Here is a 23067-nt window from a genome sequence, read left to right as displayed (position 1 = left end):
TTACACAGTACATATCACTCATAACTATTTAAATAAGGGATGTCTAAAGTGAGGACTCTTTGTACCAAGCTGGTGAGACTAGACATGTGGCATTCCTGAACCAGTGCTTATGAGCAACGTGCACTTAATCTAGATTCTGGTCAAATAAAAGATGAGACTACGCCCTCTGCTCAACATGCTTAACCACATAAATACTCTCTCTCTCTCTCTCTCTCTCTCTCTCTCTCTCTCTCTCTCTCTCTCTCTCTCTCTCTCTCTCTGTGTGTATATATATATACAATAATTATGATTAAGACAATTCAAACTCCACTTCTCCAGCATTCAGTGAAAATATACTAATATAATACGAAAAAAAATGAGATTCAGCAAATAGCCTATATTCACACACAACACAATCTCTTCCTCTCTCAGGGTTAACGTAACAGTAATAAACTTAGCAGCCCCTCCCTGCTCAAAGTCCCCGTGTGTGTGCAAGTGACTCCTCTCGCTGTTTCCGCACTAGAGGCGCGACGTGCGTAAAAACGTCAACACTTATAACAAATCGGGCGCTGCACAGAAGTTCGGCTTCATTCGCCCCCCCCCCCCCCCCACCCCACCCCCCTCCGAGGAGCTAAACTATGGGTGATGTTTACCATCACCCCGTTTTCTTCGAGTGCCCCGTGGTGCTCGGGGAGCAGCAGGAGAAGAGATTAGAACAATATTTCCGCGTTCGGCGCAAATCTGGCGGAGGAGACTGCGGAGCGCTGGAGAGGCTGACCGGACAGACCTACCGCGTTGCGTTCAAGGACCGCAAAGGTGAGCGACGGGCCACGAGACGCTGTTATTTATTTATTTATTAAGTATACGTAACCGAAGTGTTACTGTTAACCGCATCAAAGTTATGTATTTGTTATGTATGTTATGTAGCAGGGTAATAGTATCACTACGACTTTTACAATGTTTGATGATAAATTGTGACATTTGATCCAAAAAAACAGAAATACTTGCAACCTCTTTTCTGGTGAAAGTGAAACTTAAAAATGTTCCACGACAGAAGTTTGGAAGTCGTCAAATGTGTTGAATAGTGTAAAGATAAATACATAACTGAGATAAATATGTTGTCTGTAGAAAATAAAAAGCAACAACATGATGCACAGCAGAAGACTAGTAATATGTTTTTATTACTCAGTGGCGGGTTTGGATTTTCTACCTGTGGATTTAGAGCTGAGTCATTGTCTCCTCGATCAGCTGTTCAGCACCTGGGCGCAGCGCCACACTTCCTTTACTATAAGTGACAGACAAAAACAGAGAAATAGAGTCTCAACAAATCAAAGGCCTAAGTTGTTTTAGTTTTAGTTCATATTTTAAAAGGTCACATTTTGTGTTTCAGCCCAGCAGGCGGTCCTGCAGAGATGTGAGCATGAAGTAGACGGTCTGCTGTTCTCTGTCCGAGACAGCCGAAAACCTAACACCTCCTCCCAGAGCCCGGAATGTGCCGCTCCATTACAGGTTGGCTCAGCCTTGATATAGATATAAATATAAATATCCGCGCGCACACGTGAGATCCGCGCGTGCACTGCGGTCAAGAGAGCCTACATCCGCGGACTGAGCCTCAATTACAATTCTGAATGCACCTCTAAGGTGTTCCGGTACGAGGGCGGTACAAGGCAGAGAAGCCGAGCTCAAAAGCCCAAATGAAATGATGATATTCATATTTAAAGGACATATCCTGAAGGCATATCCTTACATATGTAAAGTAAAAGTACAACGCAGTCTTGTTCAGGGGGACCCGTGCTATGTCCATGTGCATGGCCTTGAGATGTTACTGTACAGTTTTGGAGAAAATTGACTTCAAAGTCAGCTTACATGTAATAATGATATTAATAACTTTACAATTTCACAATATTGAAAGGGCTATAAAAACAGATCATTAAACTTGTAAAGTAAAATCACAACGCAGTCTTGTTCAGACTGACCTCTGCTCTGTCCATGAGCATGGCCATGAGATTTTACTGTACAATTTTGGAGAAAAGTGACTTTAAAGTCAGCTACAATGACATAATGATATTCATAACTTCACAATTTCCAATATTCAAACGGCTATAAAAACAGATCCTTACATTTGTAAAGTGAAATTGACTGTTTTCATGTAGTTATATAACACCAAAGGTTGTATATACTGCGTCATAATCACCGTGCACAGATAACTGTTGTCATTATCTGGATGTCTCCTTTGAACACAGATCCCAGAATTCATTCCTGCCTCAACACCTTCACCAAGTGGTGAAGAATATGAACTACAGCCTGATATTTTCCTCCTACGTTATCTCAAGGAGTGCCCAAAGGCTGCGAAAGACCTGGAGGAAGCGCTCACCTCTGTGGCCAGCTCTGCCCAGCTGTACCCAGAGGAGGGGAGGGCTTTAGTTAGCCGGTTAGCTCAAGCTGGTGCTGGAGCTGCAGTTAGAAATTGGAAAACCGAGGTAGACAAAATCTTTAATGGCTACATGTGCCACTATGAGTTGGACCCTCAGAAAGTAAAAGCTGTACTCCAGGCCGACAGCTCTGGTCAGACCATACATGGGGTGAAGGTGTACAGCGAGGTTGGGATGGCCGTTGTGGTTGGGCAGCGTTCTCAAGTGAACGCCATGTTGATGGCTGTAGAGGACTCGCGCGTTAAACGACAGTCAGGTTACAGCGAGAAGCAAAAAACCACCCGTCGACTGGGCGAGGCCAAGCTCCGCCTCCTCTGGGAAGACATGGAGCGCAGTTTGCAACAAGATTTTCCTGGAGTGAAGGTCACGCAGGGAGCTGCAGGTCAGTTAGATTTGGAAGGTTCTGCAGAGGAGATTCTCAAGGCTCAAGATTGTATCTCTGAGCAGGAGAACGCTGTGTTTGAAAGCACAGTTTCTGACATGAGCCTACATGTTTTGGCCTTCTTGAAAGAGGCAAACGGTGGTCCAGGCGTCCTCAGGGACGTTTTAGGGGTCGGTGGCAAGGTGGAAATAGAGTTACGAGACACAGAGGTGCGTTTCTTATCTCTTTCCACATACGCTCTTGATCAAACTGTAAAGGCACTGCAAGATGAGATCAAGGAAGTCAAGATTGATGTCCCTAACTGCTCCTCTGTGCCATCTGACCTTCGTGAAAAGCTGAAGTCCAAGACAAATGAGATGAACCAAGGCCAATACAGGGCTCAGGTTGTGTTTGGTCCAGACAGCACCGTGCGCCTACTGGGCCACGCCAAAGAGGTAGAAGAGCTGAGGGAAGTTGTCATCCAGTCTTTGGACGAGTCGAGGACAGTCCATCTGCCTTTTCCAGAGTTAGCGCAAGAGTTGCCAGAATTGCTGCAGCTGGATGGTTTTGACTGTTCAGGGGTTACCTTCCATCCCAAAACATCTTGCTCTGGTTCCACGGTGGTGCTGGAAGGTCCATCTGACAAAGTGGCTGAGGTCAAAAACTGGTTACGTCAGTATCTGGACTCCTTTATTGATGATAGAGTCCCCACTGACCAGTTAGGGACAGAAAGCTATTCCCGAAGTCCCACTGAGAACGATGATGTTGGACCTAATCTGGCGTTAGCGTGTGACCGGCCTCTCCAAGGGAGAAGCAGCGGAAACGCCGCACCAAGCGATCCGGGGTTTCCAGGAGGAGCCACTGGTGGCGCTCCTGAAGATGGCGTCATAATCGAGATCGTTCAGGGAACCTTAGAGACCCAGCAGGTGAGAAATGTATTGAACTTTTTTTTTTCAAGGATACGTCCTAAGACCTTGGCATTGTCAACGTCTTTGCTTATCGAAGGCAAAACTGTCCTTCTGCAAAATTATGATGACAATAATTGTCACGTATTGTGTATCCTTAACAAATAGCATTCTGCAGGATTTGTATTCTCCAAAAAAGATGGCACTTTTATTTGGTCCTGTGGGTGTCAGCTCATTTATACAGTAGTAAGCAAACGGTATGAGCAATAAGTCCAGGGAGTTTGTACGTTAGATAATTTACATGAAATGCTGTTTGACGTTTACCTCATCTCCTGCTCTCCCCCAGGTGCATGCCCTGGCTTCACCCATGGTTGGCCAGAAGCCTTTCTCCACTGTTGTTGGAAACGCTTTGTATGAAATGGCTGGATTTCAGCTGATGAAAGAGTTTAAAGAGAAAGCAGGACATGGGACTGTGCCTGGTGACGCACTCCTGGTGGAGGTCTTGTCCCGCACACTCCCGTTTAATGCAGTGTCCTTCCTCGACCTCATTCCCTGGGATGACGAGCCTGATGGAACTGCAGTTCAGGTGCAATAGTGAAGCGTTTTCTGTTCTCTGCAGCCTGATACATTTATTTTGTAATGCCTTTAAAATGATGTATTTCTGACATTCTCCAGGTTCTGAAACTGGCGTTCAGCAACTTCCTCACATCCTGCGAGCGCAGAGGGTTTAGATCAGTTGCCCTTCCCGTACTCGGTGCTGGGATTGCCCTGCGGTTTCCTAACACTGTGGTTGCCAGGGTTCTCCTGGAGGAAGTCCAGGCGTTCGAACAGAGCCGAGCCTGCAAAAGACCATTTCTGATCCGCATCGTCGTCCACCCCAATGATAAGGAGTCCAGCGAGGTAACGGAAATGCATTGTGCCATAAACACAGACTACGCACAATGAAGATCGAGAGCTCAAGTTGCACTTAAGCGGTAGAACATTTTGATTTATTTTTGTGTGCAAAAAGAGGTTCAAATACACCGATAGCCAATGGGTTCAGACCGATAGCCAATGGGTTGAAACCGATAGCCAATGGGTTCAAAGTTGGAGAAATGATTGAATGTAAATCTTCCAGTTGGTTGTTGACGTAATAAACTAGTATAAACAGTTGCATTTTAAAACTTTAGAGTTGTGAACATCGGTTGACATCTTAGCAAACATCCTACGAGTCCATTCTTGGTATAAAACCCTTTCCTTGTCTCTGCAGGCCTTCAGGTGTGTCCAGGAAGATTCCCAAACCAAAAGATTCACAAAGGATGTTCATCAACCGGACCAAGGTGGGTATGGATGTTATATTACAGCAAAGAATCAGAGTTCAGTCCTGCGGCACCCATTTGACTATTTTTATTTGATGTAACTAAACAAGGCCGGAAGCATCAGTGGAGAAGTGTTTTAGGTGCATTAATTACTTATTTACACTCAGATGTATTAAAATGTATCAAACAGAGTCATTTTTCTCTTCTAGTGTCGAGCCCAAGGAGGATCGTCCTGCTGGGAAAAACTGGATCTGGGAAAAGCAACATAGCGAACACCATATTTGGAGGGCAACTGTTCAAAACGGACCATTCTGCCAACTCCGGAACAACTGAATGTCAAGCTAAAACCAAATCTGTCAACGGAAGAAGCATCACCCTGATCGACACTCCTGGTTTCTTTGATACCGAGGTGCCTGAGGAGGAGCTGAAGACCGAGATAGTGAGGTGCATCACAGAGTGCGCTCCTGGGCCTCATGCTTTTCTCATCGTGCTGAAAGTAGATAAATTCACAGAGCAGGAGCAGGCTGTCATCACTAAAATATGCCAACATTTCTCTGAAGGTGTTTTGAAATATTCTGTGATCGTCTTCACGCATGGCGACCAGCTCCCCGAAGGAGAGACCATTGAGAGTTACTGCAGTAAGAATAAGGGTCTGAGCGATCTGGTGAAGAAGTGCGGAGGCCGCTGCCACGTCGTTGATAACAAACACTGGAAAGACAACCAGCAGGATGAATACAGGAGCAACCAGGTCCAGGTGGAGGAGCTGCTCAACACAGTAGACAAGATGGTGATGAAAAACAATGGAGGCCACTACACCAACCAGGTTTTTCACGTAGTCGAGGAAAGAATACAGCGAGAGGAAGCGGACATAAAACGAAACATGCCAGGTGAAATGTCACAGGAAGAGATCAGGAAACAGGCGAAACAAAGAGTGGCTAACAGGCTCGTGATCCAACTGGCAGGCACAGCAACAGGAGTAGTGTTGGGAGCTTTTCTCGGTTTAGCAGCGATGGTTCTAACAGTTCTCTCGGCTGTGCGTTACATTAAACAGTTGGAGCCACTTATGAAAATGCTCCCGGCATTAGGAGGCGCCGCAGCGCCAGCAGCATTGGGAGGCGCTGCAGTGGTAGCGGCAGGAGAAGGCACTGCAGTGGTAATGGCAGGAGAAGGCGTTGGAGCGGTAGCAGCGGGAGGAGGACTGGCAGTCAGTGGAGTGGCGTTGGGAGTGACCGCCGCAGCCTTTGCGACAACAGGAGGAGTAATAGGCGGTGTTATTGGTAACAATGCAGCTAGAACAGCAGAAACACCATGGGAGGCAGTAGTGATGGCAAAAAATGCTGTGCTAAACAAAATGAACGCGACTTTAAAGCACAATTAATTCCATTGCGTTCCTCTAGAGTTGTGCTTTTTGCCACTTAGGTGAAGGTTTATCCAACGTTTATTCCTTTTATCGCGGGTGATCATTTTTTGTGGGTCGAGCGGACAATTAATCCGTTGTAAATAAAACAAAAATGGATGGGTGCAGCTTTAACTGGAGAGAAAACTGTTTGGGGCTGAGAATCACAGCATAATCAAAACAAGTTAGGCACAAAGATGGAGAAATTATTTATTTTAAAGAATCAAACCTTTATAATTACTCTTTTGTATACATGGGGGTTTATACACGATTACAGCAATTGAATGTTTAATGATCTGTTTGGTGCTTTGAATGTGAACATGTTGAATTATCAATTACAATTGTCCACTGACCTGTTTCACTGTAATATGTCATATATTGTCCAAAAAAAAATACAATAAAAGCACTGACTGCAAACAAGTTTTCTCATTTGACCATTTTGTTTCTTCCTCTGTGATAGTCTGTCTCGTTCACCCTGCACCTACAGCCTCTGGTCAACAGGGAGCTCCCTAAAGCAACACTAAAGCTTTGTTTAGTCACATCCTGCAAAGACGAGGCGCATCAAGTGCTGCCGCAATGAGTGGTTTTGTAGTATTTTGCATTATAGTCCTGTATTATATTTTTACATTTGTGTAGTTTTCATATTTTTCCAGATGTCCTCGTGACGGTCAGGCCTGAAAAGTGTCCACAATCACAGACATGAAAGACATTAACGCAGTGTGCAGTATTTGTGCATTTTATTTTTGAGCTTTTGATGTGTTTTTTTTGCGTGCAAAATGCGACAGACTTTCATACAAGTTAAACATATTGAAATTGTACAGATAAGATCATTTTAATAGTTGATATTTTGTGAATCATTACATGAACTACACGTATAATCTTCAAGTGCATAGACTCAAAATCAATCTATATTCAAAGCGGTACTCCAAGTGAATTCATGACAATTCCTTTTTCTTTGACTTGACTTTGATGACTCTTATTGTGTAAAATTGCCGTCTGCCCCTTTAATACTCTTTCTCTGATGTCAGTTAAAGTTGGTGGACATTGAGCCTTGGACCTCACACACTCTGAATGGCCTCACCGCTTCTGGTGCGACGAGCGAGTCAAAAAACAAAATGAAACTCAGCAAAACTCTTGTCTTGTCCTAAAAAATGGCTGGCAAACAACCTCAGCGAGGAGTTGATCTGGACCGGGATCAGTTCTGCTGCTCGGTGTGTCTGGACCTGCTGAAGGAGCCGGTCGCCGTTCCCTGTGGACACAGTTACTGCAGACGCTGCATTGAAGACTGCTGGGACCATGAGGAAGAGGAGGAGAAGAAGGGCCAGTCCAGCTGTCCTCAGTGCAGAGAGAGCTTCAGCCCGAGGCCGCTGCTGAAGAGGAACACCATGCTGGCCCAGGTGATGAGCAGAATTATACAACTCATAGTGAATCAGCTGCATATTTATTTATGTTAATTACAAAAAAAAGGCAGTAGTATTACATGCACTACTAATGGTAATAGCAGTGATGGCGGTGATTCTGTTGGATGTGTTTGTTGAACAGCAGGAGATTTATAAAGTTAACACATTTTACTGAAGTTAAAGTTGTTTTGGCGTCAATCCAGGGATATTTTTTAAAGGCACAAACGGTTAAATTCTCCTAAAAACAAAGCATAGCGTAATAGAAAAAGATTGCCTCTCGATCACCACGTTACTCCGTGGCGTTTTAGGACGTTTCTGGGCATCAACCTCTATAAAAATGTCGTGATTCATAAGCTTGCATCCAAGAGGACGCTGGGAAAATGGCGGACTCAATGCAGAAGAAAACAAAACAGTAAATGTTAGCGAGGCAAAGCGCCAAGCCGACAAAGCTCAAAGTCTGCCTGTGGATCTGCCTTCTCCGCTCCTTCCACTATCTGACGACTACGATTAGTTTATTACTTAAATCTAAGTAATAAATGTTTTTCCTCTCATTGAAACGTGTTAACGAGAGGAGACTCCATTTCCCATCATGCCCAGGTCGTGGAGAAGCTGAAGAAGAGCGGCACCCAGCAGCCCTCTCCTCCTCCTCCGGCCCGTGCCGGCCCCGAAGACGTCGTCTGTGATTTCTGCTGCGGGACCGGACCGGCCAAAGCCACCATGTCTTGCCTGACGTGCTTGGCGTCTTTCTGTCCGGCTCACCTCGAGCCTCACCGCACGGTCCCCGTGTTGAAGAAGCACCAGCTGGTCTCGGTTACGATCCCGCTGCAGGAAAAGATGTGCGAGAAGCACAACAAGCTGATGGAGGTCTACTGCCGGACGGACAGGAAGTGCATCTGCCATCTGTGTGTTATAGATGAGCACAAGGGCCACGAAACCATTTCTGTTTCACGGCAGAAAGCGGCGACGGAGGTAGACTGATGGCTGTTTTGTTCTGACCCAACACATTCACTTATCGCTCCACATTGTTCCTTTTCAAAGTCCAGGACTCCCAAAGGGCACGCAGCCATAAAACATACTCGTTAAGACTTTTAACTTCCTCTGTTGAGCTCGCACCGGCATGAAACATTCAGCATTTTTATTTAGTTTTGATCCTTTTTCTCATTCTCGAAGCAAATAATCCAGCTTCCTTTCCTTCCTTCCTTCCTTCCTTCCTTCCTTCCTTCCAGAAACATCTGGTATCCAGTCAAAAGGAAGTCCAGGCGAGAGTCGAGCAGAGACAGAGGGAGCTGCGGGCGCTGCTCCAAGCTGAGGAGAACGTCAAGGTTTGAAATGAGTTGCATTGATTCATAAATGGAGGGTTGATTGTGAAAGGCCACTCAGAGTGATGTGGACAGGAATAACATGTTTCCTGTGGAAAATGATTTAAATATCATCTCTACAAGCCAATGATTGGGCTTAACAATGTCAAGTTATATTTGGGTCTTAGCTGCAACTCATTTTCCACATCAGTCAACAATTTTCTCTCGTCCTTTTTATTCTGGCCCTTGAGAGGTCAAAGGTCAACCCCAGCTTGCGAAAAAAAAAGTCATTTTCAAAAGCACAAAAACTCCAACAGGGTTGCGCCCAGACTGCGATGAAGGACTGCGACGACATCTTTGCCGGGATAATCTCCGCCGCGCAGAGAAGAGGCGTAGAGGTGAAGCAGCTGATCGGGTCTCAGGAGAAGACCGCCGTCGCTCAGGCGAAGCAGCTGCGGCTCCATCTTGAGGAGGAGATCAGCAAGCTGAAGAGGAGAGATGCTGAACTGGAGCAGCTGCTGCATGTTGATGACCACATCCACATGATTCAGGTAAACCCGACACCTTGCTACTGACAGGAATCATACAAACGGGCTGAAGACGGAGCCGAAAGTGTCATCGCAACAGATGGTTCAAAGGAAAAACTCTCTTTGTCTGAGTCTCTTAATATTCTGTCCTTCCTGACTTATATCTGATGTCTATTTCTTTTGTTTATAATGTTGCCTTTGTGTCTTTTCCCCCCAGTCCGTCTCAACTTCCTGTGACTCTCCAGACGTGTCGTTCGACATCGCTCCTCTGCGTTCCTTCAGAGACGTGACCGAGTGCGTGAGTGAGCTGAGGTGTAAAATGGAGACTGCTGTAAAGGACACATGGCCCAGGATCACCGCCACAGGTAACACACGGACAACTATAAGGGTGGGATTCATGCCCGGTCGTCTTTTTAAAACCCTTTTTCCTCCTCACAGTCTCTTACGTTGACTTCTCACTACCACCGGCACCAAAAACCAGGGAGGACTTTTTACGCTGTAAGAAATTCAGTTCTTCACTTTTGACTAACATAATCATAATCAGTGTCAATACTCACTCAGCCCCCCCCACCACCTCGCCCCTCCCTCCTCCTTGGCAGATTGCCGTCCCCTCACGCTGGACAGGAACTCAAACTACGAGTACCTGCACCTGATAGACGACGACCTCCGCGTGAGGCCCTCGCCCACCGCGTACTCCGCTCACCCGGACCGGTTCACCAAGTGGCCACAGGTGCTGTGCAGAGAGGCTTTGTCGGGCCGCTGCTACTGGGAGGTGGAGGGGCACGCTCGCACTCTGTCCGCGGCGGTGGCGTACAGAGACATCCACCGCGCGTCGGACGAGTCACAGTTCGGAAGAGACCACAAGTCCTGGAGTTTCGAGTGCACCGAGAACGGTTTCTTGTTCCGTCACAATAACGTCGCCAGCAGGGTGTCGGGGCCTTGCTCCAAAAGGATCGGAGTGTTTCTGGACTACAAGGCAGGCACGCTGGCTTTTTATCACGTCTATGACCCGATGGTGCTGCTCCACAGGGTCCAGACCACCTTCACGCAGCCGCTTTACGCGGGGCTAGGGCTGCAGTATGAATGGTATGATATCGGCGTGTTTGCACAGCTGATCAAGTTATGGGAGTAAATGTTTGTGATGCCAAGTGTCACGAGAAAAAAAAAAAGATGTACAACAATATACAATATAACTTATTAAAGTGTATCTTGATAGAGAAAAGAAATTGTCCGGAGGATGTAAGTTTCTGCATGTGGGGAGACGGAAGTGATGCATCATGGTCTTTAAGTTGAACTTCTTCAGCTGCCTCAGGAAGAGCTTTCACACTCCACTGCGTCCTCAATTGTATTGTAATACTTTTACAATAAAAAGTTTGTGATTTAAAAACATGAATTGCGTTGTTTGTGTTGTAAGATTTATTCTAATTTATTTGCGTGTAGCTCACACTGATCCTAAAGGCTCCAGGTGTGAACGTGAGTTCACAACCAGCCTCTCAAATCATAATGAAATACAATAAAAGAAAACCAATGAGTTTCACCACAGCGTGTGCAATACGTAGCTGTAGGTGTGTTTATGTTAAATGTTTAAAGAGTTATTCACCTAAATCACAGCCCTAAAGATACACTATGACTGTGGCTGTGTTTTATTGTTTGAGCTATCTCAGATCTCTCTCTCCCTTCAGGCCGAGCCCTTTATTTGTACAGCTCTTGCAGCGCGGCCTCATTCCTCTATTTGCCTTCTTCATCCTCCGGCTTGTGACACAGAAATCAATCTCAGTGCGTCAAGTCTTTCTTTTTTTTGCCACCAGCAACTCCGCTCTCATAATAATAACCTTATTCATGCAGCACCTTTTAAAAACAGCGATAAAGTGTAGAGACAGTCACAGCGAGGCAATACGACAACACCGAGCTTTACAGTGAGGCCTAAATGCATGACAAAGGTCAGATTGGAACTGATAAATCAATGCAATAAAACCAATAAAATAAAGCGGTAAAAAAAGAGAGATGGCGTCACATAAAAGCCAGTGTGTATAAATGGGTTTTTAAGAAGCGTTTGCAAACAAAAACCTTGCAGTCGGTGTCCAGAAACACAAGCATTCACACATGGGTGTCATCTTTGGGTGCCAACGTTGGGGATGGTTTCCATAAAAAATATGAACGTTGATACAACAACGTGTGGTTAATGGCCAGAAGGGAAAAGTGCACGAAGCCTTTATAAGTCGGAATTCCTGCGAGGATGTTGACAGACTGCCAGGCCAGAGACGGGCCAGGTAATGGGGACACACCTTCCTCTCTCACTGCACTGCATGTTACAGCAAGCATGACAAATCAATCACACGGAGAGAGCGAGAGCGAGAGAGAGCGAGAGAGAGAGAGAGAGAGAGAGAGAGGTTGTTGTGGGTGGGGGGGACAAGAGGAGAGGTTCAAAGAGAAAAGGAAGAAAACTCAACATCACCACCAGTCAGACGTCTTCCTCAGCTCTCGGTGTCTTCTGTCTTCTGTCGGGGGTCGTCGTTGATGACTTGAGGTGAGTCCGTCTCTCATTCATGAGTTTGGTTTCGGTGAGCAACAGCAACTGTTTACTACTGCTGGAGACACTGCAGCTCATTGGAGGAGAGACCGGAGCAGCTTCTGTCTTTGTTTCTGACATAGTTTGTGCAATTTATGAGCAATTTATGTGCGTTTATTATTCTTTTAGAAGCTATGTGCATGTGTAATGTGAGTCACACACAAACACTCCTTCAGTCAGGCTTTGCAGTCGGTGACATGGTCACTGCAGGGTGCTCTGACTGTGCAAAATAAAGAAAAAGAAAAAGTGAAGAACGCCAACTTTGAACTTCTGCATTGAAAGAAAACAAAAGGAATAAACAGGCGACAGAAAAGACTCAGTAAAGACAATGACACCAGAGAGCTGGTTTCGTCTTTTAGGGCTGTTGCGCAATGTGGCACAGTTTCACCGGCTGCTGCTGCTTTGATGCCACCGTCAATGTGGTCTGACCGGCTTTCTGTAAACACCGGCATGTGGTTGCATCTGTTTGTCTCGCTTTTCCTCTTAAAGGCTGGAGAAAAGGCTTTTATCTCATGGGTAAAGTGTATCAGTGGGGGAGGAAGACAACTATAACTGAATTCCTATTCATTTATCAGCATAGTAATGCTATATATTCACAAAGAAATCTAAACTTTTACTGTTTTTTAAACCTTTTGGTGAAGAGAAATGGCCACGTTTAATCTTTAGCTCACCACAATTATCATCCAATGGACAGACAATTCATATAACAATTATACAAATAATAATAATAATAATAATTATTATTAATATTCCTTTTTTATTTGCTAATTTAACATGTGGATTTCACAAATTGACTTTTTTCTCTCTCTCACTAAAGAGGATGAACCAGCGTGATGTCGTCTGATTGTGTGCAGAATCAAACCCGACGACAAACATTAACAATTAACATTTATTTAATGATGCAGGCTTTACTTATGAAGGTCAGGCCTCAGTGTTCATTTGAGAAAAGTTACAAGTTCCTCACAGAAACTATCATAATAATAAGGTGCAAAATGTTCAAAGACGCTCAGAGACAAACAGAACAAAACTATGAAATAGAAAGAAAATGGAGCAACGAAACAAACAGAAAAACGTTGATTAAAAAAAGAAAACTGGAGAAGCTGCAATGAAATGATCCTGTGAAGGAGGGTAAGCAGAGTTTGAAAAGGTGGGTTTGAGGGCTTGTTTGAAGGATGATAGGGAACTGTAGATACTAGTGTAAAACAACCTCCAAAAGCACATTAGACAGAATTAAAAGGTGTATTAATGAAAGAAAACACTGTTTCTCAGGCCTCCTTTAAAGTGATACACACGTCGGCTGCAGCGGCGACACCAAAACCCAACAAACGCTTTTTAAGACGCGATCGTTCAACCTTTACAGTGTTTGTGTCTGTAAGTGAGTGGCGTGCACTTGCGCGCCAACTGCACACTGATTTACTCTGTAATGATCCATAATTACTGCACAAGTAGCAAAGAAATAGCAAACGGGTTTGGCTAGCCGCTAGCAGTTGTGGGTGTAAATATTTGATTGTGTACACACACACACGCACACTGACGCTGCGTAGCTGGAGCGTCGCCTAAAGGGAGTGCTCTTAAACTAATAGTCAAGATATCTCCAACAAGTGATGACATGTCACATCTGAAGGCTTTTTTCCAGGAACTTGAAACGGCTGTTAGTCCATATGTTGCCTGGCAGGAAACCTATGAGATAAATACTGATGCACAAACTGTATAATGTAGTAAAAATAATAATAATAACTCAGATTTCTGAGCTGAGCAGGTTACTCTTCTTATTAAAGATGTGTATTGGCTTCTAGTTAATCAGATGTATTTTACTTTGCGGGTGTTTACATCTCTTAAAGAATGAGACTGGTGGCATCATAAACGTCACACATGCACAAACTTTCATTTTTCTAAATAATTCCAGCTAATTTCCTCAAACAGCTGGGTGTTGTAGTTTTCAGGAAACGTCACTCAAACAGGAGGCCGTGGATGGATACACATTCGTTGTGGTGGTCAGAATATTAAGTACAGCAGGACGGTGGTTGTGGGATTAACTGAAGCAACATGGGGCCTAAAATGCAACAGTGTGGCTCACTGGTGTGTTTTTTTTACTAGTATTTGGACAATAATAAAGCTCTTTGGCACAGATGAATGAGATAAATCACACCTTGGAAACCCAGAGATTACCGTTTTTAGTGTTTTCACTGGATTTCATGTTCATGGGTCAGCGTGTATCTGTATTAGAGACACATGTGATGCAGTTGCATTAACGGTTACCAAGCTTTCCATTATGCTCCGCTCGTGTCTTGTCTCGTTGTGCAGGAAATATGAAGCCCTGTTAAAACCTGTTACACTTGCGCCACACTCCCACTCTTTCCTTCAGAAATACATAGTTTACTTGTCAAACTGAGGCCCTTTGCCAGATAAAACATGCCGTCTGACTCAGAAGTAGGACTTTGTATGAGTCACAAAATATGACTCATTAAATCAGTTGAAGAAATAGTACATGTGTAGTCTGGCATGTTCGTGTCAGGTAATAAATGTGGTACTTGTTTGGTAAACTGCCCAAGAAACACTGTCAAATATTGATCATTCATTTCAAAAAGCCTCCTTTTTATGGTTTGCTTAGTGTCGTCTGTTAACAGCGATGTGGCAGGGTCGCGTCTCTTTGAAAAACAAGAGTTTAAACAATATTGCTATCACACAAAATACCTTAAAAACCCATTCACCAACATTCTCTCTTTGGCAGGAACCCAGCATGGACCCGTCTCCCATCCAGAACAACTCCTTCAATCAACCGAACGTGGTCAATGTGAATACCACGACGGGCACCACGGTGGGCGCCCTCATCCTGAGCCTCGTCTTCCTCTTGGGCTTCCCCGGCAACCTCTTCATCATCTGGAGCGTCCTGGCTCGCGCCCGCCGGCATTCCGTCACCACCCTCCTCATCCTCAACCTCGCCATCGCCGACGGCTCCCTGATGGCCCTCACGCCGTTCTTCATCACCTACCTGATCATGAAGCGGTGGGTGTTCGGCAACGTGATGTGCAAGATCCTCTTCTACCTCTGCCTGGCCAACATGTACGCGTCCATCCAGCTCATCATGCTCATGAGCGTCTACAGGCTGGTGGCGGTGCTGTGGCCGCAGCGCGTCACCGTCATCACCGGCCGCAAGACCGTGTTGCGCGTGCTGGCCGTGGTTTGGGTGCTGGTGATGGTCGCCTCCATCCCCGCCATGATCTTCAGAGATGAGAGGAAGGAGGGGACCGCCTTGGTGTGCGAAGCGGCTCATCAGCACCGCAGCTATGTGAGTGAACAAATACCCGATCGTCTTGATATTTGTGTTCGTTGAATAATGGAAACGCTCGGATTGAAGATCACCTGAAGCGTCGTCTGACCAAAGATGAAGACGTGTGGTCGGAAGACCAGGAAATACGTTTAAGATCGATAGCCTAGCCTCATGTCTGTAGGCTAAGTATTAAGCTAGAGCCATGAGAGGATTGGGCTAGCTTAGCATAAAGACTGGAACCTGTAAACCATGAAAGGATTGGGCTAGCTTAGCATAAAGACTGGAACCTGTAAACCATGAAAGGATTGGGCTAGCTTAGCATAAAGACTGGAACCTGTAAACCATGAAAGGATTGGGCTAGCTTAGCATAAAGACTTGAACCTGTAGCGTGTGGAACAGGCAAGATAAAAAATGGGCAATTTAATAAACCCTTTTTTTTGTGAAGCTAAGCTAATAACCATTGTAGATACCTGGTTTTGGTATCGTATAGCGCCTTTGAAAGGTACTCAAAGGCACTTTACATGTAAAAAAAACAAACAATAAAGGCAACACAATACAAGAGAGATTAATAATACTTGTAACAAAATCCCCAAATCAACTTATCTCGTCAGCAAAGATTTGAGCTTTGCAATCTAAAAAGAGTTCAATCCCATTGGCATCTCTGGATTTCGTAACAATAATCTCTCGCTGCCTCTTTAAGAGAAGCCATCATTTTATTTACTGTAACGCACAATGTTAGAATATTCATCTTATCTCCCATCAACAGGTGGTCATCCAGTACACGCTGGAGCTCGTGTTGGGGTTTCTGATCCCGTACGTTGTCATCATCGTCAGCTACATCTGCATCTTGCGGCGGCTCCGACAGACCAAGTTCCGCCGCCGCGTTCGCAGCGAGAAGCTCATCCTGGCCATCGTGTTGATCTTCTGCCTCTTTTGGTTGCCCTACCACCTCATCAACATGGTGCAGGTATGTCCCGCACCCTTCTTCGGTCTTTCATGATGTGTTCAACGTGTGTCCCGGGTTGCACAGCTATTGAACTGATCCATGTCTTTCTCCCCGTTGTCCTCAGGTTACATGGGCTCTGTGTCCAGATGGTGGCTTTAAAGACATGTAAGTGACATCATCATGCACAGCCTGCCGTCGTTTTCGAGTCAAATTGAGCAATTTGATGCATCACTTGCAATGCAACATTTTTAGAGAATGTGTTTTTCTTTTTGAGTGGTAGACGTGAAGATTGACGCCACTCTTGGGTTTGTGTGTTAAACCTGGAGGCGATTAGCTTAGCTTAGCATACTTGGAACAGATGGAAACCACTAGCTTTACTCATAATAACATATTTGTACATTCTGGTATTGCTACTTTTACATGTATGGTACATTATGCATCTCGTCTTCGGGCCTTTCGTCTACATTCTGATCCAAATCAACGGCAGTCACTCGTCTCTAATGAAATGCTCTCCCCGCCTCTCCGCCGGCAGGCTGTACACAGCATGGCGCAAGAGCCGAGCCGTCACGTCGTCCATCGCCTTCATCAGCAGCTGTGCCAACCCGGTGCTCTACTTCTTCGCGGGGAAGTCGTACATCCGGCGAGAGGGGCTGGCGTTCATGGCCCGCTTGTTCGAGGGCACGGCGCTGGACTCGGCCACCAGGAAGAGCCGGCAGAACAGCCAGAACAGCCGCGACAAGGAGAAAGACGCGGACGCCGTCATGCTAAAGGACAAAGATCCAGAATCTGTTACCAACTCGAACTCTAACGCCAAACCAGTGAAGAATGGTAAGTAGAGGACACAAGTATGTGCAGGCTGGAAGCCAGTGTTGATCCCCTCAAGAGGGTAAAAATAATCCACTGAGGCCTTTAAATCGCCGTCCAGTCGCCAAAACTTCATCTGGGTTCACCGTGCGCAGCTGGTTACTGCCATTCAAGACCATTATAGAGACTTACTGATCCTGGAGCAGCTGGCAGCCTGATGCATCCTAAATTGGCGTTATTCATTTGAGTTGCTGGTTAAAACAGCTGTTTATTTGCTGAGATATGAACCTTGCTCTGCTCTGAACTGTTTTATACGGAGGAAGTGTGGAGCGTTGTCCAGGACCCAGGCGGTGCCTCATGAGTCTTTTTTTTTGCAAGATTTTTTTCCATGCCGTTTTGTTAATGCGGTGTCTTATTTGTCAAAATGAAAAGAGAACAAAGTTGTCATACCTCAGTGACAAGCTTGGGGTTTGATGCAGGCACTTAACGTTGTTTTTATAGCATTTGCACTGATACGTACCCTTCTCTCTTCCATTTGTCGGTCTGTTTTAAAGCTGCTCGAATCACGATTCTGGCCACTAGAGGGCAGCGGAGCGAGCTGTCGACACAACGGTGGCGCATGCCTTTTAAAGTTCGTATGGTGAACGTGTCGGGAACAAACACACAGCACTGTCAGCTAAATGCTTCACTATGTTTGATGCTGTGACCTTTTCAGCTTGTTTGTGAAGTGAGAGGGAATTTAAAACTTTCAAGTTGTGGGCCGTAAAATCAAAACTACTCCTCAGTATGTGAGATACGTTCCAAGTGTGTTCTGCAATCCTTGTTGTGTGGAAAGAGAAATATGCTGCAAATCTGAGGTCCAGTGAAAGCAAGCACACCGTGCACATACGAGGGATGAGATTTAACACTCGTGTGTCAACAAGCTCTTGACGGTTTACAGGAATAATCCCCCTCACGCCTCACTTATTCACCCGGATCACCATCTCCTGAGTGGTTCCTTCCAGCTTCTCCAGAAAATGACACCAGCAGTTTCACAACACTGCGTAACTCTCACATTTTTTCTCACTAAATGACTGTGTCATTCAACTGTCATTTTGGTGCAGTGTCAACATTTTCCCTTAAAAAAATCACAGAGTGCTTAATAAAACAACATGTGGAGGAGGAACCGACGCAACCGAGTGAGCGACAGCTGACTTCCCGTGGTCACCGGGTTTCCCCGAACACAAACCCTATTGCTTAATATCTGTGCTTTTGTCTATTAATCTCCACGCCCAGTCCTCCGAGCGAGGAGGGACGAGTCGACGGTAGATCAGATAAACTGTAAAATAAATGGGCACTGGTAACTTTTTCGGAGTGGAGTTGCTGTTGGTGCCTTAAAAAAGAGATCAGTTGAAGGTCAGTATACAATTTAAATTGATTTAAATATCCTAATAACAACTTTTTGAAATGTCAGCGGTAGGGTTCCTGATTTCCTCATCATCTCAATGTCCTGTTCTGTTTACTGGAGTGAATTTTATTTCATTTTGTAAGACTTTCTTTCTGCTTTCTGAGGAAGGTGAGCTCCACAAGTGTGTTAAGACGTTTACATTGCTCTTCAGTCTTTTCCAATTTTTAATGATGTGCTATAAAACTATTACAGAGGTTTTACTAACTGACTACGTAAGACAGGAACATTTCTCTGGTTTATTTGGTCAGAGGAAATGTAATGAGGCGCTGGCTGGTTTAAGAAACATGGGATCTTTTTATTTGAACATTTCAGCAAGTTCTGATGAGAACTTAAAAAATAAAAAATGAAAATAAAAATGCATCAGCTTTCCCCTTTTTCTTGGACTTATTGGGCAAAAAAATGGCAGAAATCGGAAATAAAAACATGCACAACATGCTATAATTGGAATATAAGCACACCTAAAAGCGTAAGAGGTGGGTAAATAGGGATGTTTTTCTGTGCTTTTGGTGTGTTGGTTATCACATGTCTCTGCTTTTTATGCATTATAAAACATGAATTCAGCATATGTTGCTCCTTCATTAGACTTTATTGTTCACAGATATATTTGGAAAACTATAAGGAAAAAGCAATAAGGTGATGTCTGGTTTTTTTTTTCAGAAAGGAGGCAACATTTTCATTTGAACAATCCAGAAAGTTTTGATCAGAACTTAAAACTTTAAAAAAAAAAGTAAAAATTAAGTAAACCCAATCTACAAAATGGCAACTCATGATCTTTGACCTCTCCTCTGATATCTGCACGTAACCCTGCTTTACCCCCATTCCAGAAACATAACGTTCAGCGATCAAGTAACCCAAATGAGAAACACAATTTATTGTGCAATATTTCGCAGCATTGACGCACAAGCACACCTCAAACTCTTTAATACAACATATCCTGTTTCCTGCCTGTTTTGTAAGGTTGTGTCAGTTTCGCAGTTGGTCGAAGCCAAACTCACATTCTTCAGAGGCTTTCCTGATGGCGTCCAACGCCACCGCCTCCGTCCGGCCGCCCTCCTCTTCGCTGCCCGTCGGCAACCAGGTCGGCATCGCCATCCTGAGCCTGGCCTTCGTGCTGGGCTTCCCCGGCAACCTGTTCGTGGTGTGGTCGGTGTACTGCCGGGTGAAGAAGCGCTCGGTGACCTGCCTGCTGGTGCTGAATCTGGCGTTGGCGGACGCCTTCGTGCTGCTCGGCGCCCCCCTTTTCCTGCGCTACCTGGCCGCCAGCCGCTGGGAGTTCGGCTCGGCGGCGTGCAAGCTGGTGCACTACCTGTCGAGCGTGAACATGTACGTGTCCATTTACCTCATCTGCCTGATGAGCATGGACCGCTGGCTGGCCGTGACCAGGCCCTTCCTGTCGCAGAGGATGAGGACCAAGCGCGCCCTGCTGGCTCTGCTGCTGGCCGTCTGGGTGCTGGCGTTCGTCCTGTCCCTGCCGATGCCTTTCTACCGCAGGTGAGACGCAAACGTCCTTCCTGGGTCTGATGTGTTGAGGGTGCCATGGCTGGAGAGGGGACCTGTCATAACATCATGAAAAACCTTTAGAATGAGCGCCATCCTTTAAAGCCGTCATTTCTAGCGTTAACTTAAAGGTCCTTTGGCAATATTTACCGACAATGAAGACGTTTATGGTTCATAGATGAGAAGATACGATGAGATGCTATTTAACACATTGAGTTTTTGTCACAGATTCTGTCACTATCCTGTCACGTTCACTTTCTATTCGTGTGTTTCTTCCTCCTCTCCTGAAGTATTGTGCAGAGGAAGTCAAACAATATCACGTTGAGCTATTGTATTCCGTACCACTGGAAGAGCGTGGGCCACAAGGTCTTCCAGTACCTGTTTGAGACCATCATGGCCTGCCTCCTGCCCTTCTCCCTCATCAACACCTGCTACTCCTCCGTCGTCTGCCGCCTGCAAAGCGCCAAGTTCCAGCGCCGAGCGCAAGGCAGCCGCCTCATCGTGCTGATCATCTGCGCCTTTGCATTGTTCTGGCTGCCCTATCACATCGTCAACATCATAGAGGTGATCGAGCTTTTTGTTGGTGGAAGTTTGACTTAGATGCCAAACGTGTGCAAGTAGATGATGTGATGTGACTTCAAATAACAGGACATTGTCCATTTTGGACAGTGATAGCTCATCAGGTGGGTCGGCCATAACTTTCAATCATGAATCCTCACCATCAGTTAACCAATCTACATTTCATTTCAGTGCTGCTTATTTGATTCATCAACAATGAAATGCATACATTTATCTTCATCCACTGTATATTTTCAAATAGTGTAACTTTTTACTCAACTGCAGAGGGAACAATGACCTTTATTCAAACCCCCCGAAGAGTCTTCAAACGACTCGAGGCACTTTCCTTGTAGTTTTTGGTGTGAAACATGCTGCAGGAAATGTCGACCTGTATGGACTTTATGTACCTTTATGCAGGTACCAATGCACTAAGGGGTAAAGTAGGACTGCCTGTGAGTGAGAACAGTATTCCTTCCTCTTGTATGTCCCAGAACAGGTGATTTCTCCAGCCTCAAGGTTTTCTGGCACCTTTATTTGTCCGTTCTGGTTTGGGCTGTTTCCTCCCTTCTTTTAACCTCCCTGTCCCGCCTCCAGGTGGTGGGTTTGTTGACGGACAGCCAACCAGTGCTCGCCGCCGCCAAAGCGGCCCGCCCCAACGTCACGGCCTTCGCTTACTTCAGCAGCGCCGTCAACCCCATCCTGTACGTGTTCGCCGGCAGCTCGCACATCCGCCAGGCGGGCCTCAGCTTCATGGGCAAGCTCTTCGAGGCCACCAACTCGGAGAGCCGGACCACGTCCACCTTCACCCGCAGCGGCCGCACCGGCTCCTCGCCGGACGAGAGCTCCGTCCTGCACACGCTGTCCACCAAGCTGGGGAGGACCTTCAAAGGCAAGAGCGAGGACCGCAGCGGCAGCGTGGCGGGCCAAGAGGACCACGTGCCTGAACTCAAGACTCTGACCGGAGTTCAGCAGAAAGACTAGCGCTTAGTTAAGCTCCAAACCCAAGATGTCTTCCTTAATTCATTACTTATGCACAGGCTCATGGTCCCCAGAGGAGGAATCATAAGGACTTTGCCACCACAGGGGTCAACGTTTTCACATATCCAATGAAATAAAAATCAAAAAATCTATTAAATGATTTTGGCACTTATTTCGTGACCACATTCATGTCCCGAGGATAAAGCCCAATGTTTGGTGATCTCGACCTTTCCTGTAGCGCCACCATGTGGTTGCCATCAGTGGTTTTAAGTTAGTGACTAGTGAAGTCCCCATAAGTTAGTGACTAGTGAAGTCTCCATTAGTTAGTGACTAGTGAAGTCTCCATAAGTTAGTGACTAGTGATGTCTCAATAAGTTAGTGACTAGTGAAGTCTCCATAAGTTAGTGACTAGTGAAGTCTCCATAAGTTAGTGACTAGTGACGTCTCAATAAGTTAGTGACTAGTGACGTCCCCGTACGCCTCAGCTGTGCTTTGTGTGCGAGCTAAAGGAAGACGCTCCTGAGTAGCCTCACTGAGCTGCTAGCATGGTTTGTAGAAGAAAGAGAAAACACCACCCAGAAAACCTTCTTGCTTGTGTTTCGTTGTTTTTCTAGCTCCGGAAATGTACACAATCATTTGTTTCTAGTCGTGTCCTTAATGCTTAAAAAAACATGTTAATCAATGACATAATAATAATAATAATAATAATAATATTGTATATTTCGGTATGTACGTTCTCAAATATATTCAACATGTGTGGAAATAGCTATATTTTTTTATATTTCAAAAACAAAAGACAACATTTGTTAACTTAATAAAGTTTCTTAATACGTAATTTCTGCTTCAGTGTATTTTGTACAACATGTGCACGGCCTGCAAAATGACTTGTCCTTTTCACTTTTGCAATGATCAGCCGCATGAACAGACCATTGCATGTGAAACGTTTCCTTCCCTTCACTCTCACCTTCATCATCTCCGACCACAATTTCATCGACTCAAACGGCCAAACTGCCGTCAGCTCTCACAGTGCAGAGTGAGCTTGAAGCATCTCATGAGCAAAAGAGAAGAGGGCGACTATATTTACAGAAATAATGTATATTTTTTGAGGCTTGTGAGTCACATCGAGAGATCCGAGCGCAACAACATCCTGTACAGGATGATGATGAAACGCTGTCCCAACCGAGAGGTGCTAGTATAGAAGCCCATTACCGCTCAATTTTCTTTTTTTTCGTTGACTATTTTCTTTTGTGGACAAAAAAAAAAGTCAATGAAAAAAAAAGAAAAAAGTTTGTCCTAATTTTATTTTTTTTCTTTGGTCCTAATTTTTTTTTTTTTTTTTTTTTTGGTCTCTAATTTTTTTTTTTTTTTCGTGGCGGAAATGGGCTTCCATACACTAGAGAC

General features: G+C 45.2%; 4 protein-coding genes across 4 annotated transcripts; all 4 read left to right on the top strand.

Moving 5' to 3' along the window:
- The first annotated feature begins 632 nt into the window (after window positions 1–632).
- On the top strand, window positions 633–6776 carry LOC137792092 (uncharacterized). The gene is made up of 7 exons (XM_068587544.1): window positions 633–795; window positions 1370–1488; window positions 2223–3698; window positions 4024–4263; window positions 4353–4577; window positions 4927–4996; window positions 5185–6776. Exons 3-7 carry the CDS (start codon window positions 2484–2486, stop codon window positions 6351–6353), a joined length of 2919 nt encoding a protein of 972 aa, XP_068443645.1. The 5' UTR covers window positions 633–795; window positions 1370–1488; window positions 2223–2483; the 3' UTR covers window positions 6354–6776.
- A 746-nt stretch (window positions 6777–7522) lies between these two features.
- Window positions 7523–10728, top strand: LOC137792164 (E3 ubiquitin-protein ligase TRIM47-like). The gene is made up of 7 exons (XM_068587683.1): window positions 7523–7768; window positions 8369–8740; window positions 8998–9093; window positions 9387–9620; window positions 9814–9961; window positions 10035–10094; window positions 10196–10728. Exons 1-7 carry the CDS (start codon window positions 7523–7525, stop codon window positions 10726–10728), a joined length of 1689 nt encoding a protein of 562 aa, XP_068443784.1.
- Window positions 10729–12007: 1279 nt separating this feature from the next.
- LOC137792507 (leukotriene B4 receptor 1-like) lies at window positions 12008–17218 on the top strand. Its single transcript, XM_068588236.1, has 5 exons — window positions 12008–12123; window positions 14897–15454; window positions 16203–16403; window positions 16507–16547; window positions 16915–17218. Exons 2-5 carry the CDS (start codon window positions 14906–14908, stop codon window positions 17216–17218), a joined length of 1095 nt encoding a protein of 364 aa, XP_068444337.1. The 5' UTR covers window positions 12008–12123; window positions 14897–14905.
- Window positions 17219–19648: 2430 nt separating this feature from the next.
- Window positions 19649–21858, top strand: ltb4r (leukotriene B4 receptor). The gene is made up of 3 exons (XM_068588121.1): window positions 19649–20124; window positions 20421–20694; window positions 21283–21858. The coding sequence occupies exons 1-3, from the start codon at window positions 19649–19651 to the stop codon at window positions 21667–21669; spliced, it is 1137 nt and encodes a 378-aa protein (XP_068444222.1). The 3' UTR covers window positions 21670–21858.
- The last annotated feature ends 1209 nt before the right edge of the window (window positions 21859–23067 follow it).

Source organism: Clinocottus analis, unplaced genomic scaffold (genome assembly GCF_023055335.1).
Source record: "Clinocottus analis isolate CAN_PGR_092001 unplaced genomic scaffold, fCliAna1.0.p SCAF_21, whole genome shotgun sequence".
NCBI lineage: Eukaryota > Metazoa > Chordata > Actinopteri > Perciformes > Cottidae > Clinocottus > Clinocottus analis.
The sequence above is the reverse complement of the archived record's forward strand: the minus strand, read 5'-3'. Positions and strand labels throughout refer to the sequence as shown.

What these genes read in the sequence shown, in the direction of transcription:
- LOC137792092 (XM_068587544.1), top strand. Translation starts at nt 2,484, where the DNA reads ATGTGCCACTATGAGTTGGACCCTCAGAAAGTAAAAGCTGTACTCCAG. An exon ending in ATGATAAGGAGTCCAGCGAG is followed by an intron (nt 4,578 to 4,926) that starts GTAACGGAAATG and finishes TTGTCTCTGCAG; the next exon opens with GCCTTCAGGTGTGTCCAGGA. An exon ending in TGTTCATCAACCGGACCAAG is followed by an intron (nt 4,997 to 5,184) that starts GTGGGTATGGAT and finishes TTTCTCTTCTAG; the next exon opens with TGTCGAGCCCAAGGAGGATC.
- LOC137792507 (XM_068588236.1), top strand. Translation starts at nt 14,906, where the DNA reads ATGGACCCGTCTCCCATCCAGAACAACTCCTTCAATCAACCGAACGTG. An exon ending in CTCATCAGCACCGCAGCTAT is followed by an intron (nt 15,455 to 16,202) that starts GTGAGTGAACAA and finishes TCCCATCAACAG; the next exon opens with GTGGTCATCCAGTACACGCT. An exon ending in GATGGTGGCTTTAAAGACAT is followed by an intron (nt 16,548 to 16,914) that starts GTAAGTGACATC and finishes CTCCGCCGGCAG; the next exon opens with GCTGTACACAGCATGGCGCA.
- ltb4r (XM_068588121.1), top strand. Translation starts at nt 19,649, where the DNA reads ATGGCGTCCAACGCCACCGCCTCCGTCCGGCCGCCCTCCTCTTCGCTG. An exon ending in CCGATGCCTTTCTACCGCAG is followed by an intron (nt 20,125 to 20,420) that starts GTGAGACGCAAA and finishes CCTCTCCTGAAG; the next exon opens with TATTGTGCAGAGGAAGTCAA. An exon ending in ACATCGTCAACATCATAGAG is followed by an intron (nt 20,695 to 21,282) that starts GTGATCGAGCTT and finishes TCCCGCCTCCAG; the next exon opens with GTGGTGGGTTTGTTGACGGA.
- LOC137792164 (XM_068587683.1), top strand. Translation starts at nt 7,523, where the DNA reads ATGGCTGGCAAACAACCTCAGCGAGGAGTTGATCTGGACCGGGATCAG. An exon ending in ACCACATCCACATGATTCAG is followed by an intron (nt 9,621 to 9,813) that starts GTAAACCCGACA and finishes TTTTCCCCCCAG; the next exon opens with TCCGTCTCAACTTCCTGTGA. An exon ending in CAGGGAGGACTTTTTACGCT is followed by an intron (nt 10,095 to 10,195) that starts GTAAGAAATTCA and finishes CCTCCTTGGCAG; the next exon opens with ATTGCCGTCCCCTCACGCTG.